Raw genomic sequence first — 16,338 nt, forward strand, 5'->3', positions numbered from 1 at the left:
GGAGAGGTGTGGGCGCACACTGCGTGTGCCTGTGCCTCTGTGAGCGCGTGAGTGCACTTGCCACGGTGCACGTGGAGGTCAGGCCAACATCAGAGGTGTCTTTCTCACTTGCTTTCCATCTTACTTTTGGAGACAGGGTCTCTCACTGGAGCTCACCGTTTGGCCGCACAGCCATGCACAGACACACAGCGCTGGGGTTACAGGTGTGTGCCACTGCAGCGGGCCTTTATGTGGGTGCTGGGGACCTGAACTCGGGCTCACGCGTGTGCAGCGTGCGCTGTGCTAAGAGCCAGCTCCCCAGCCCTCACGCATATGTCTCCAAAAGATAAACGGATATGATAACCTCCACGCCATGTTTAATGCTCTTGATTCCTATTTCCCTGTTTTCATCAGCTTAGAAAATGTTTTGCTGAATATTATGTTGCATTTGAATCTTCCCTTATTTAACACTTTGTCTCTGGGACAATTCCCAGAGGTAAAAGCTGTTTGTGGTCACTTTTCAAACAAAACTGTATGTCCACTTCCTGTAGTTTTGAGAGAAATAACATAGTTTTGTTTTTAATTTTCAATCTTTTTTTCCCTCTAAAAACTAGCTCACCAAGCCCCCAAGGAGCCCACCGTGCTTCCTGGTAACCATGCGTGGAATCATCCTCACCCCTGGCTACATCCAAGCTTCAGAAAAAACGTAGAAGTGACTTTACCCAGATTAACATGTCATACATTTTTGTTTCCTCAGGAGCTGGACGAATTCTGGGTTTACAGAGCCCTTCTGGTAGAACTTACCAAGAAACTGACATACTGCGTGAAGGCGGAGCTAATCCCACTCATGGAAGTGACGGGGGTCCTGGAGGTCAGCCTCACCCTGCTGCCCCGACTGAGGCCACGTGCTGACAGGAAACTCAGGATGTGTCACTTTGTGAGGTGTTAGTGCAGGGTAGCCCATAAAACGTGCTGCTGCTGCAGGATCTGTGGAGGAACGGAACGGATCGAAGCAGTCTGTGTATACAGAGGGGCCCTGGTGGGTTGGCTTGTAGTGGTAACCCATCAGTGGCAGTCTCACACTGGAGAGGCTGTGGGTCCCCGAGGCTGAATGCCCAGCAGTCCCAGTCTGCTGCTGAAAGCCTGGGCATTCCCAGAGAGCTGCTCATCTTCACGTTGAACGCCAAAGAAGCCGAGTCTGAGAATCAGCAAGGACTGGTGGCAGCAGCAGCAACAGCAGCAGAGTAGACGCACTCAACAATGGCAAGCAAAGAAGGGCAGGCAGAGGACCCCTGCTTTTCCCTCAGACCTCTTCCCACCACCACCCCTTTTTTTTTTTCCAGACACAGTTTCTCCCAGCCCTGGCTATCTTGGAACTCACTCTGTAGATTAGGCTGGCCTCAAACTCAGACATCCACCTGCCTCTGCCTCCCAAGTGCTGGGAGTAAAGGTGTGGGCTACCACTGCCCAGCTTACCTTAGACCTCTTTGATCTGGGCTGCTGCCAGACAGTGCTGCCTACTCTGGCTCTCAGCTGATCCCAAATCAGGTCACCCATAAAATGATGCCACGGCCTCTCAGAAAGTCATTGCTAATTGAGAAACAATACGGTGAAAGATCTCAGCTATAGAAAGTCAGCCTCTGCCCTCCGCCAAGAATGTGCATCCCACCTCTTAGCCAGAGACCCTCCTATTTCTTCACAGAATGTAATGAATGTAATGAAGAATTACCTTCTGTCAGTTTGTACCCCGTACAGTGATGACTGGATGGCAGGAAGGTCATTTACATTCTGTCAGACAGTGGGAAGAAAGGCTCCTCAGGTGGTCGTCAGCTTTCTGTTATCAGTGAGCCATCAGCTTCAGTCCACTCTTTCTTCAGTCTTTCATTCTGCTTAGGAAGCACACGCACGCCCACTGGCATGGTCCCTAGTAGAGAGTGAGTACTTGAAGGGCACCGGGCTAGAAGCTGGAAGACATAAGGCACGGCTGCTCTCCCGAGTGCCTGGCTGGGTTCCATTCCTGATTTTAGCACACCAGCTGACTTGTGAAGCATGGAAAGCGACCTTCAGTCAGATTAGAGCCTCCCAAACCATCCTTAGATTCTGCAGTTTTCTCCTGGAGCTATATATATCTTCATATTTCCATTATGATCTTTATCTATTCCTATTAGTTGCATGTTGGATTTTTAAGTAATCCCAAATACTCATTTTTTTTCTTTAATACCTTAGGGTCGAGCAAAGCAGTTATACAATGCAGGTTATAAAAGTATCATGCATTTAGCCAACGCCAACCCAGAAGTGCTGGTGAGGACAATTGATCATCTGTCCAGACGGCAGGCCAAGCAGATTGTTTCCTCGGCAAAGGTGAGCAAGCTTTGAAGATAACCACAGTGTCGTATCCTTATGCTTAGTTACCAGTGCAAAGCATTGGGAATCATGTCATAGTTTATGGTCGCAAAACCACGTACTCACATTTAAGAATGCCAGCTGCTCTTCCAGAGAACTGCTGGCTGGATTCCCAGCATGCACTTGGTAACTTGTGACACTTTGTATAACTGCCTCTAGGGCATCCGATGGCCTCTTCTGATCTGTAAGGGTGCCCAGACATGCATGCTGCAAACATCCGTACTTATAAACAAAACAAACCCCATGACCTCAGGATTCATAGGTACACACACTGTACCTGCTCTTGACATGGGGTTTCTGAGAAGAGGGCAGAGCGAGACATCCTAAAAGTTCACACTTGCTTCAAGGCTTTATTGAAACCTGAGGACCCAGTAGTCACACCACTCTCCCCACAGCCTCCTCACAGAGGTCCTTTCCTCAGCGTGCCTACCATCCAGTCTTACCGCTTGCAAACTCCCTCACGGATGAGGCCACTGTCAGAGTCCTCTCAGTGTGCTGAAATTGTACCTCTTAAATTTTTTACCATCGCATTTGGCGCATTGCCCTTTGGAGCCAGTTTTTCAAACTTTTGAAGCAGGAGTTTCTCTCTTCTGTGTTAAGTTCTGTAGCTTCAGGCTATCCACTGTCTTCGTTCCCTTTTCAAGGTTGCCACTGCACTTCTGTCTGTGTGGATAAAGCCATTCGTTACACAGGAATCTGGGATTATGTCCTTCTTGGTCACAGCTACATAAATTGCTTGGCTTTTAAAAACTTCATTCTTACATTATTGTTCTGGCCAGTCTTACGTAAGCTTGACACACAAACTAGAGTTATCTGAAAGGAGAGAACCTTAACCCAGAAAAGGCCTCTCTCTCTCTGTAAGATCTGGCTGTAGCACATTTTCTTAATTAGTGATTTTGGGGGGAGGGCCCAGCAGATGGTGGGTGGAGCCATCCCTGGGCTGGTGGTCCTGGGTTCTATAAGAAAGCAGGCTGAGCAAGCCAGTAAGCAGCACCCTCCATGTCCTCTGCATCAGCTCCTGCCTCCAGGTTCCTGCCCTGTGTGAGTTCCTGTCCTGACTTTCTTAAGTTATGAGTAGCAATATGGCAGTGTAAGCCAAATAAACCCTTTCCTCCCGAACTTGCTTTTTGGTCATGGTGTTTTGTCACAGCAATAGAAACTAAGACAAGTATTGGCATACATGAGGCAGGATTGCTGAATATAAATAAGCTTCTTCCTCGGTGTTTCGAGTGGTGCTGACATGTGAGCATTGTTAGTTGATCGATATAGTGATCCTGTGAAGGAGACAGTGAGGGTGTTTACACACGCAGCCTCCACAATGGACAGACCCTGTAGACCAGATGTTTGTGGATGCGTAGGGTTCTAACTCTGCAGGCCTCTCCTGCTCTAGCACCTAGCACAGAGCCAGGACTGAGGACCAGACTGCACTGTGGGAACCATTGTATCTCCAGGGGTGGAGTCCTGCCTTAAGTGCTCATCTCTTCACAGAGCAAGGCTTCTGTTCTGCCCTCAGGGAGTCTGGATCTCAGTCTCTTCAGCTTTCTATCCAACTTACGCTAACTGATAGACTGACAGACGTTGGAGGTTGCTGGTCTTCCGTGTTCTAATGATACTAACTTGTAGATTTTGTATTGTTGCTAATTTGTGTAGGGGTTTTTGTTGTTGGTTTTTTTTGTTTGTTGTTTTCAAGAAAAAGTCTCACTGTGCAGCTCTGGCTGGCCTTAATTCAGAGATTTACCTGCTTCTGTCTCCTGAGTGCCGGGATTAAAGGTGTGTGCCACCAGTCCTGGTTTTTGATCTATGGTTTTTAGAGGATATGATGGCATATTTGTCGGTTACCATTATTGGAAGGTCCACTGTATATTTTTATTCCTTTTATATGGTGCTACGCTCTTATCTAATTAAAGAGCATTCTCTTTTTCATTTTCACTTTGTTTTATAAGATTTCCCCTTAACGAAGTTTCTCTGCACTTATTATAAACAGTATTGCAATTTTTTTTTTGTTTTGTTTTGCTCTCTAGACAAAGCCCACCTACAGCTAATCCCAGCATCCTCTAATGTTTAGAAAAAAGAAAAAGTCACTGTTGGCCAATTATTTATTAAAGTCTTCTAACTGCCATTCTGTTTTGCTTTTTGAGTACTGGCTTAAGCTGGACTTGAAACTGAGAGAGCCCTGCCTCTCCCTCCTGCTGTGAGAACGAAAGGCACCCGCATACACACAGTGCTTGGGAGTACCTCCACCCCTGTGTGTGGTTTTTTGAAATTAACCATATTTCCAGGTATGGCAGCATGCGCATTCAGGACCTTAAGGCAGGAAGATCACAGATTTGTGGCAGCCTCGACTACATAGTGAAGCCCTATCTCAAAAAATATAGGAATGGGGGCTGGAGAGCTGGCTCAGTGGTTAGCGCACTAGCTGCTCTTTTAGAGGACCCTGGTTCAGTTCCCAGCACCCACATGGCAGCTCACAACTGTCTATAATCCAGTCCAGGGGGATCTGGTCTCCAGGGAGACATGCATTCAGACAAAACACCATAAACATTAACTAATTAACTAGTTAAAACAAAAACTACAGGAGGAAAAAATGACAGACGGGAGGGGGAGCAGGTGGAGGGAGGGTGACAGATCAAATCATGTTCACCTTAGAAGCTTTAGTAAAACTTTTTTTTTCTGCAATACTGATGGGCTTTAAAAAGCACACTAAGTTATGAGAACAGTATATATATATATATATTTACATATAACTGTTTCCAGACCTAATTAAATATATGTGTAAAGGATAACAGTTTCAAGACCTAATTAAATTTTTGCCAAATTCTCTGAAATGTTATAGATTATAAATAAAGTTTTAAGTGCCTGAGTCTTCTGTGAAACAAATCTTTGAGTGTAGGAAGGTCCTTTATTGTTGGTACACTGAACGCTGTGATCAGCTAAAATGGTTTTTAAGAGAAAGCCTCGGCTTCGTTTCCTGAAATCACTTGTTCTTAAGTGGCCCTTTTTCAGTCAGACTATTTTAGTTCTAACGTTATATATTGATGTCTCAGAACGCAGGTTTTTAGCAGATATAGAAATGTTGGCAGCTCTCTAACCAAGTACATTTGGCCTCACGACTGGGGTCTTTATTGCAGATGCTGTTGCAGGAGAAGGCAGAGGCTCTGCAAGAAGAAGCGCAGGAATTACTGAGCTTGCCTCCAGACCTCCCTGGGCTGGGGGATCCCAACACCGAAGAGGCCAAAAGCCGTGCTGGGGAGGCAACTCCATGATAGGGCATTGCCTAAAATGCCTGAGGCCCTTTGTGAGATCCCCAGTACCTCCAAGAAAGAAGAAAAAGCTGACAGGGTTATAAGTTAGCATGGAAGTGAGCACCTATAATTCCAGCACTTGGAGGGAGAGTTAGAGAAATTGAGTGTTAAAAGTCACCTTCAACTGCATAGAGAGTTGGAAGCCAGCCTGGGCTACATGAGGCCCTGTCTTGGGAAAAAAAAAAAAAAAAAGTAAATGTATGTTTTCAAATTTGATTTATTTATTATACATATATCTTATTATTGAAATTTTCCTCTATAAATGAATTATATTTTAATTATATATTACAAACTGTGGATGAACTTTTTAAAACAAATTTTATTGCTTCTTTGTAAATTTCACATCATACACCGCAATCCCACTCATCTCCCTGCTCCCTTGTATCCACCCTACATCCTTGCAACCTCCCCCACCACAGAAGGAAAAAAGAATCACGTTGAGGAAGCTGTAGTGTGTCACAGTGTGTCCCACAGTACACCCTTTTGTCCATACTTCTGTGCTTGCAAACGTTCAAGGCCTCTGGCTTCTGCTACTCTATCGATACTGGAACCTCTCTGGGACTCCTCTCAGGAATCCTTTTGTTGCCCTGTGTCATGGAGATCCTGTGGATTTGGATCTGTAGGACTGGCCTCTTCAGGCACTCCAGCAGTTCATCGATGGGGTAGATGTTAGGGTGGGCCAATTGAAAGCCCTGGATCTGAGCCTGAGAGGTATCTAAGCTGGTCAGGCTGCCAGCTCTCCTGCGCCCATACCATCGGGGCAAGCTCTACTTCCCTGCATTGTCTGGCCCATCCAGTGCCACTGCCAGCAAGGGGCAGAGCCAGCTCTCCTGCTCTCATGCCCTTGGGGCTGGTTCATCTGTGCTACCCAGACGAGGTGCGGGCCTGCTCTCCAAAGTCCTGCAGCAGGTGAGGGGCTGGGCCAGTTCTGCTCTCATGACTACAGTGGGGCCAGCACTCCTGCCCACTACAGATGGCAAGGGTAAAGGTGAGAATAGGGGATCTCTCCACTGATACCACCACACAGCAGACAAGAGACAAGGCAGTTCTCTTCCCTCCGTAGGTGGCAAGGGAGGGGGGCATCTGTCCCTTGCCCATGTCACAGCATGGCAGACAAGTAGCAGGACCATTCATGGCTCATGCATGTCCTGGCCATGCTCTACCATGCTGCCCAGGCTAAGTGCAGAGCCCACTCTCCCACATGCTGCACCTGGTGAGGGACAGGGACAGTCTCCTGTTCTCATGACCCCTGAGCCAGGTCTTATACATGCTACCACACAGAGATGAGGGTCAGGGCTGGCTCTCCCACACTCATATCTTTGTGGCCAGTTTATGTGCAGGACCCACTCTCCTGAGTACAGCAGCTGGCTATTGGTGGGGTCAGCTTACCCACAGTGCTCAGGCAAGAGTTGGGACCAGTTCTGCAAAGCCCTCAGACATCAACCTGTCCCCAGGCAACAGACCCCTGCTGCTGCTGCAGGGTCATGGACCCAGGTATGACCCCCAGAGGCATCCCAAGCCAAGATCCCACCGTGGTCCCAGATGGCATCACCGGCTACTCACATCAGGCTGTTCCTCACTACCCTTGAGTCTCCAGTTCTGCCTCTCTTCATTGTGCCCATGTCCTTCTGTTTCTTCTTCTGTCTCTCCATCACTTTCTTGCTTCTCTGAGTAGCACCCAGGTCTCTGAGTGTCTGAGGTTGTCTCAGGAGTGCTGTGCCCTGCTTGTGCATTACGGCACCAGGCAGGGGTCATCTTGGGCACGGTCTGTATCCCAGGGCCTGCATAGTGCTGGTCTGGTCATTGTCTCAGGCTCCCTTTTTTTCAGGGAATGTTAGGCTACTAATCACAGGTCAGAACCCTGAGCAGAGACAGCCCCTCTCTCTGTCTCTACTGATGCACAGCCACTCCTGTACTGCCTATAGGGGCATGGGTGAACTTTCAGAAAGCACCCTGGATGATTAAATCTACCGGTTCTTTAATTCTGTGCATTGTCTTCCTACTCAAAATCTTCCTCAGCATAGCACGACCTAGCTTTTTGGACCTGTCTTTCGCCGTTTTCTTACGCATGCTCTGGTGCTGAATTGTAAACGCAGCTTCCTCTGTCATTTCTCTCATCAAATTAGAGCAGACTTTACCAGACCCTGCCTTGTGATTTCCGTACCCTGTATGTTCTAACTGGCTCATGTCATTACTCCTATATGCAAACGTTAACAAACTTCTAGTGCCAACTCAAAACATTCAAACCTGTCCCTACGGAGTTAGTCCATACTTGTCCACGTAAGCCCCACAGGGTGCTCCCTACTCCCAACGCTGCGAGATCCTGCTTTCTTTCTCTGCTGCTACTGTTAAAAGAGACTTTTCAGTAATCATGTTTGTATGTCACACGGCATCACCACAGTTCACAGAATAAGAGTGTCTGTGGGGAAGAGCCGGGTAAACAATTTGGAGAATCTATCTTTTTAATTGTATAAACTTTATTATTTAAAAAGAAACTTGCAAATGACTGGAAAAAAAAAAAAAAAACCAGAACACAAACACCAAAATTAACCAGAAGTAATACTTCCTGGGAATCTTTTTAAATGCAATTTTCCTTGATGAGAATTGTAGTGAAAGTAACTACCCTGGGGCAGCAGGGGCACTCAGGAGTCAGAAGCACTGCCAGAGCAGAGGCCCATGCTTGTTTCCAGCACCAACATGGCAACTAACAGCCATCTCTAACTCCTACCCCAGGGGATCTGAGGCCCCCGACTGGTCCCCATGGACACTATATACATGTGGTGCGCAGACAGCTGCAGGCAAAACACATGCACACAAGATAAAAATAAAGGTTAAGAGTTGTTTTAGCAGCCAAGCCCAGGATAGGGAAGATGGAGCTCAGCAACATTACAAGCCCAGGACTGGTTTGGGTAAGTTCTGATCACCGGGGGACTTCCACTGGAAAGCTCAGGGAGCTCACAGCCACCTTTGGTGTCCTGACACCAATGATGTTGCTACACTCACCAACATGGTACTTACTGTGTGCCAGAAACTGCTGCTTGTGCAAAGTAACCAGTCGTCATCCCAGAGCTGTAATGTATTCTCAATGTATGTGTGAGTAAACTGAAAAGGTTAAGGCGCCTTGTAGAAGGCCATACACTGTTAATTGCTAAACAGAAACCCAGATCCATGTAGTCCCAATCTGGTGTCTGTGCACTTACAATATCATTGAAAGGACCAGTATTGGCACAAGACAAATTCTCAGCACAGAAGAGATTTATTTGCCCCAGAGCGACAAAAGACTGTCTTTGAATAGAGAAGAGACAGACATGGCCCATAGAAAAATGGTGGTTTAATATGGGGAAAGGGGGAAAACCCACGTTACGATGAGTTGGTTTGTTTTGACTGGGCATGTTAAGTAAGTAACCCCAAGGGGGTTTCTGATTGCTAGATTTCAACACTTTGATAGCTGGACCACCTTGGTAGTCAGCCTTAGGAGGAAGGAGAGAAGGAACTAGTGGTGGCTAGCTTTGGGAATGTAATCTATAGTTTTTAGCAAGGCCGAGGGAACAGGAAGGGCAAGGCCTGCCAGAGCCATGTATGCCAAGCTGGGGCCTACTAGAACCTCTTCAGTTGTTTTGGTGGCCCTCTCCACGTTTTCCCTCCCAAGTGTTTCCTTCCTCTTGCTTTGTGACCTTTCCTGGGGAGATGGAACACTCATACCTACTAAACCCAAAGAGGGAGACCAAAGTGAACCAAAGAGTTTTCCTGGGGTTTACTTAAAAGAGCAGAAAGGACTGAAAGACAGCTGTCCACCAAAGCCCACCCCGGCATGGTGACAGCTCACAAAGCTGAAAACCTGGAGCACACTGCACAGCCCGCAGGCAGCTCCGCTGTTGGAGAGTGGCCCAGGTGACTCAGTTGATCTAAGCCCTTCTAGGCAACTGGGTGGGTCTCAGAGTCTTTGCAGCTTGGCTGAGCTTTATTGCTTCCCAGGCGAGGGAGGAGCCTAGTGAATCTGATCAGTTTCAGAGACTTCCTGAAGCTACTTTGAGTTCATCTTCTGTCTTAAGGATGGTCTCTGGGAGATGGAATGTTTCAATCTCAGAGAAACTGCGGCACAGCACCCCTAGCCTTGACTTTACTCCTAGCATTGCATCCCATTATTCGTGTTCCATCTCTAAATTTCTTCACACATATCAAAGTCTGACATCCTAATGGCTTGGGAGAAGCTTGGGCATCACTGCACATACCGTTTATCCAGCCAGACGTGATAAAAGAGCAGCTGGCTCGCTGGCTGGCCGCTTTGAACAGCTTCTGGTAGCTGCTCGCTGTGGACCAGTCCCTCCTCAGCTTTGCTACGTCTAGAAACCAACTTTATCTATTTAGTTTTCCCAGTTAAGAAAGGCTCTGACTGCCAGCCAATCAATAAGAGGGAGATTTAGAATTCAAAATTAGTTTACTAATTTAAAATGAGAGGTGGGGTGAGGAGGAGGGTTCCTTCACAGTGGCTAGAACAGCTATATCTGCAGTGCAGAGCAGCACCCCCCCCCCGCCACCCCAGTGTTGTCTAGGCTACAGAGATGCCATATCTCAGTGTCTCAAAGGCTGTGTTGAAGGTTTGGTGCACAGGTGACTAAGGAACTATTGGCAAGTCAGGGAACCTTTTGGCGATGGTACCTGTAAGAAGTGAGTTGAGACACTGGAGATGTGCCCATCATGGAGCTGTTGAATCCCTGACTCCTCTGACATGCTCCCACCATGGCATCCTGTGCCACCAAGCACACAAAGCCAAGAGAGCATGGCCTGGATAGCTATGAGCTGAAATAAGCCTTTCAGTTTTTTTTGTTTTGTTTTTTTTTTTAAGACTTCACATTCTTTTTTATAATTTAATTTTTTATTTTATGTGCATTACTGTGAAGGTGTCAGATCTCTTGGAATTGGGGTTATAGGCAGTTGTGAGCTGCCATGTGGGTGCTGGGAATTGAACCCAGGTCCTTTGGAAGGGCAGACAGTGCTCTTAGCCACTGAGCCATCTCTCCAGCCCCAAGCCTTTCGTTTTTAAGTCGGTTTATTTCAGGTATTTGTTACAGTGATGAAAACTGATCAGCATAGGCACTAGCCTGTAGAGATATTAAAAATGTGAAGGAAATAAAGCAATTTAATTCTAGAAACAAACAGAAAATTACATCAGCAGGGAACAATAGACCTGAATGCATTTAGGAGTTTATAACAAGCATGGTTTCGCTTTCATGTGATAAAAATCCAAATAGAACCAATCTACTGACCAGATCCTGGAACTCGGCAGCAGCAGACTCGCCTGAGGGCTGTCAGAGCCAGAGCTGCCCCGCAGTCAGTGCATGGCCCCTGCTTGCAGCTTTCCCGCTGCAGGCGGCGCCTTGGTTTCATTCGTAGCTTCAGGGTCAGAGCGCGGCATCATGTGCACCCACACATGTTCCACGGCTCACCAATAGCTCCCCGCTGCCAAATCCCTGGGTGAGTTCTTGCCGGTCCAGCTCACGGCCCACAGCCATGTGCCACCCCTCTGCCAGGGTCTGAGTTTGGGGTTCTCAGAAGAAGGCAAGGATCGTGGGCTGCAGATAGGGGAAGTGACAGAACTGTGATGCCTCATGTGGGAGGGTTAAAAAAGCAGGTAAGTCACTCAATGGTGCTAGAACAAAGACTGCCTCAGGATTAGAGATCCAGATAGGGAGATTTTATGAGTCGCCCACCGTTGTGAAAAATGTATGCATATACTTTCCGTTCATATCCGATCAAAAGCCTAAAACTGCAAGCAGTTCCAAAATGCTGTCCAGTGTCCTTTTCCGGTTTTTTTCCCATATCATTTTTATGTCTACAAGTGTTTTGTCTGCATGTATGCAAGCATACCGTGCATGCAAGTCAGGAAAAGGGCACCATATACCCTGAACTGGAGTTGTGAACCACCATGTGGATGCTGGGAGCACAAGCTGCATCCTCTGCGAGAACAATTGTTCTTAACTGCCAAGCCAACTCTAGCCCCTTGGGGTTTCTTTTGATTGTTTTTGTGGGTTTTGTTACTGCTGCAGAGGTGGTGCTCACACCATGGTGTGTGTGTGTGTGTGTGTGTGTGTGTGTGTGTGTGTGTGTGTGTGTAGGTCAGAAGACAACTCACGGGAGTCTTCCACCGTTGCTAGGGTCTGGAATTAAACTCCGGTCAGCAGGCTTGGGCAGCGAATGGTTCTAACACTGATTTGTCTCAACAGCCCAGGCTATCTTCGTATTTTTTCCTAGGTGTCAGTCAAACTTGCCCATCTCTAGGATCACAAACCCCACTGAGCTCTTTCTAATGTCCAAGATTCTTTTGCCTTACACTATGAGTTTAAACAAACTCAAACAAGACTTAACCTATTGTGCCACACCCAACTTGTGGCCAAGCGTACTTTTCTCAGTAGGCATCACTGAAGGACATCTGCCATTATGCTTCCAGTTTTGAGAACATGCTCACATGACCACCACTGTGGTCTCTGATGTCCACCGCATTATGACAGGAGCATCACCAAGGGCACAGGGCTCCTGGACTTGGTTTTCTTTGACACCTTCCAGTAACATGAAATTATACTGACAAATGTGTGTTTCCTTTCATTACTTTCACTGACTAGGAGGGACCACAAGCCTGTACTGGCTGAGCACTGGTCATGTGCTATCGCCGTACTAAACACTGTGTGAAATCAAGATGATTCCTTCCTGTGGACATCTGAGGATTTATCTTTTAGTCTGTCTCAAATGGATTAAAAAAAAAAAAAAAGTGGCTTGTCCAGAAGCCCAGAACACTTGTTTTTTGACCCAGCCTCACTGCGTTGCTCTGACTGGTGTAGGACTTGCTGGGTAGACATGGGTGGGTTCGAACTCAAAGAGCTCCACCTGACTCTGCCTCCCAAGTGCTGGGATAAAAGGCATGCTCTACTCTACCATGCCAGATCATTTTGGCTTTTATTTTTCTTTAATAGCTTTCTAATCTCTCTCTATCTCTATCTCTCTCTCTCTCTCTCTGTGTGTGTGTGTGTGTGTGTGTGTGTGTGTGTGTGTGTACAGATCCAGACACCATAGCATGTGTATAGAGGTCAGATGACAACTTTTAGAAGTCTACAACTCTTTAAATAGGGCAACAGCCACGACCCACGTTCACACAATTGTTTTTTTGTTTGTTTGTTTGTTTGTTTGTTTTGTTGGTTGGTTGGTTGGTTGGTTTGAGACAGACTCTCAGAGCACTCAGGCTCGTCTTGAACTCAACTATGTAACCACGTTTGGCCTTCAATTGCTGATCCTTCTGTTTCTACCTCCTGAGTGTTGGGAGTAGAGATACAAGCCGAAATGTCCAATACTTATGTTCTTGATGGTAGTTGCCTCTGGGGTGGTTTTAATGAGAATGACCCTTATCAGCTCATATGTTTGAATACTTGTCCTCAGTTGCTGGAACTGTTTGGGAAGGATTAGGAGGTGTGGCCTTGTTTGAGGAGGTGTGTCATTGGGGGCAGGCTTTTGGTTTCAAGAGACTGGCCATTCCCAGTGTGCCTTCTCTGCTTTTGGTCAGCGGTTGAGATGTGAGTCATCAGCTATTGCTCGGCTGTGGCTTCACTCCACCATCTTGGACTCTAACCCTTTCAAACCATAAGCCAAATTAAAATTTTCTCTTACAAGTTGCCTTAGTCCTGGTGTTTTATCACAGCAATAGAAAAGTAGTTAAGACATTGCCCTACAAGTACTTGGATGAAGTGGATCAAAGGGCAGGCTGAGCACAGATGTGTGCTCTTTCATACATGGAGCTGTTAGCTATTCATGGAGCTAGAATCAGAAAGGTCAGATTCTCTGGGCATGGAAGCAGAGGCAGACAAATCATTTTGAGTTCAAGGGCAGCCAGGCCTACATGGTGAATTCCAGGAAAGCAAGAGTTACATGATGGTGAGAACCTGTCTCAAAAACAAAAACAAAAACAAAAACAAAAAAAACAACGAAAAGAAAATCAGATATTTAATATACACAATGTAAAATAGAAATATGTCCATTTCTAGAATCTGATACTGGCTTTGCATCTGAAGCCCTCTCCACTCTCGGTAATGTAGAAGATGTCCAGGCAAAAGCAAGGTTTAGTTAAATTATCATCTTTCTTTCATTTTTAAGTTTTTTTTTCATTTTCTCCTTCCCCAACTCCTACCCATCCAACTTTATGTTTTCTCTCTTTCAAAAAAAAAAAACATACAAATGAAAATCAAAACAAATAGACAAAAGGCCAATAAGACCAAAAAAGGGTCCATACGTAAACAAACAAACAGACAGTTAACAGATTTGTTTTCTGTTGGCCAATACTTCTGGGCCTGGGGCCTAGCTTGGAGTGTGGTTGATATACACAGTGACACTCAGTTGGAGGAACAGATTTTCCTTTTGCCTTCAGGTGTCAGTTGCTGATAGCTTCTTGGTTAGGGGTGGCACCCAATTTCCACTTTCTCCTCTCAGTCCTGGGACCCCATTCGGCTTAGACCTGTACAGGTCTTGTGCATGCTGCCATAGTCTCAGTGAGTTCATATATACATCAGTCCTGTTATGTCTGGAAAACACCATCTTAGTTAGGGTTACTCTTGTTGTGATGAAACACCATGACCAAAAGCAATTTGGGGAGGAAAAGGTTTATTTGTCTTATGTATCTCAATACACAGACCAGTGAGGGAAACCCAAAGCAGGACTTCAAATCAGGTGGGCACCTGAAGGCAGGAGCTGATGCAGGGGCCATGGAGGGGAGCTGTGTACTGGCTTGCTCCTCAGGGCTTGCTCAGCCTTCTTCCTTATTAAAACTCAGGACCAACAGCCTAGCATTGTACCACTCACAATGGGCTGGGCCCTCCCATGCTAATCAATGATTAAGAAAATGCCCTACAGGCTTGCCAACAGCTCAGCCTTACTGTGGCATTTTCTCAATAGAAGTTCCCTCTTCTCAGATGACTCTATCCTATGCCAAGATGACATAAAACTAGCGGGCACACTGTCTCCCTGGAGTTATCCATCACATCTGGCTCTTGAAGTCTCTCTGCCTCATCTTCCACATAGATCCCTGAACCTTCAGGGGAGAGATTTGATGAAACCATCTCATTTGAGACTGAGGAAGGAAGGAGGAAGGTGAAGAGGAAGAGGTGGAGAAGGCAGAAGCCACAGGAGCCATTACAACATCAAGTACTGGAGGTTTTGTGGATAGATGTATTTCTCTATGATTATATAAAATGGGGGGGAAATCAAGGCAATAAACACTCTATAAAAAGTACAATAACATACTAGTTTGAGTGTATATGCTGGTAAGCATTTTGAAGACTATAATAAAAGTCTACAGTCTGCCCTAGAATTGATGAAGGGATTCAACATAATTTTGCTGAAATTTGTCAAGGTCCCTTGAACCTCAATGAAAATAGTTTAAGGCACTTTACCAAACACAAATAGTCACAATATAGTTAGCCTGATTCTAGGCACAGCATAAAACAAAAGAGGCGGGCTATCTTGTTCTCATTTCTTTTAGATGCAGTGAAGCGCAAATACATGAACCATGAGCTGTGGTATAAACAAAGTAAGTGAGGGCATGGAAAATAAATTCTTTGTGTGCCAGAGAGAGTGAAGTGGGAGGCAGAGTGTTTGAAAAGGAACTGTGAAAGAGATGGCCCGTGAAAGAGATGCTAAAAGTAAAAGAGGACTTGGAGCGTTTGTGACAAATCAAGAGAAAGGCGCTTGGAGGAGAGAGCGAGCATGGGTGCAATCCCAGCTGAGGTCCGTAGAAGGGTCAATGAGCCACACCATCTGTATATTGGCATTCTTAAACAGTCACGAGAAGCCCAAGGGGTACCAGGTTTGTGCTGAGCCAGCTCTGCTCTTTCATCTGGTGTCCCCCGGGATCTAAGAGAGGCCTTTGTGAAACACCTGAGAGAGATGATGCACCTGACCACAGACTGGCAGAACCATCTGGAGGTAAGTTCATAACCTCAGCCTTCTTAGATCTGGGTCTGCCTAAATGTATCCACGCTTCGGGGTTAACACTGAACACTAGCCAAAGCACTGCATAGGAACCATAGAGTTGATTGTGTGCTAATCCATTGCAAGGGATAATAAAAGCAGGACTCAGGTCAGCTTCCATGTATGCAGGGGACCAAGGGAGTTGGGTGGGGCTAGGTGGAGGCTGGCCACAGACTGATGTGCTAATCGGTGTTTGCTTGGAGCAGAAGCAAACGTGTCAGACCCTTTTGACAAGAGGCAACTAAGCAAGTTAGAGCCAGATGCTGACAGCTGAGAGCCGGAGTTAGTTTTCTGTGTGTTACATCCTAAAAACTACAAACAATGAGTGTGGGGGAGGGGGGAAGAAAAAGAGAGAGAGGTTACAGCCACAAGCTTTCTAAAGGAACCATCCTGGGGTTTATCTGTCACCAGGGTTAGCTGGAACGGAATTCCAGCAAAGTACTGAGTTTTTGCCACACAGGCATTTTTAAGAGGAGCCTGGTTTATCTTAGAAGTACAGGCTTGAGGCATTAGAAACTGTGCTGTCTTTTAGTAAACGGGGACAGGGGTGTACAAAATCACTCATCACTTTTAGATCGAAGTTGAGAGCTACAGTACCAAGTTTCGTCAAGAGAGTCTTTGCTACCTTCCAATCTGAGTGCCAACG

The 16,338-nt window shown here is 46.3% G+C and overlaps 1 protein-coding gene across 5 annotated transcripts in view; it reads left to right on the plus strand.

The window, feature by feature from the left end:
• The window catches only part of Helq (helicase, POLQ like), a 48,545-nt gene extending 33,310 nt beyond the window's left edge, over nt 1-15,235 (plus strand). For 3 of the 5 annotated variants that reach the window (XM_055594502.1, XM_055594506.1, XM_055594509.1), the window contains 3 exons: nt 737-850; nt 2,206-2,340; nt 5,511-5,696. In XM_055594502.1, coding sequence (XP_055450477.1) covers nt 737-850; nt 2,206-2,340; nt 5,511-5,645 — 384 coding nt within the window. In that variant the 3' untranslated portion in view covers nt 5,646-5,696. Of the gene's footprint in view, nt 1-736; nt 851-2,205; nt 2,341-4,532; nt 5,078-5,510; nt 5,697-15,204 lie in introns of those variants that run through there. The other 2 variants (XM_055594504.1, XM_055594503.1) reach the window with 2 other exon arrangements.
• Nucleotides 15,236-16,338: the final 1,103 nt, after the last annotated feature.

Source organism: Psammomys obesus, unplaced genomic scaffold (assembly GCF_907164565.1).
Source record: "Psammomys obesus unplaced genomic scaffold, mPsaObe1.curated_primary_1811, whole genome shotgun sequence".
NCBI lineage: Eukaryota > Metazoa > Chordata > Mammalia > Rodentia > Muridae > Psammomys > Psammomys obesus.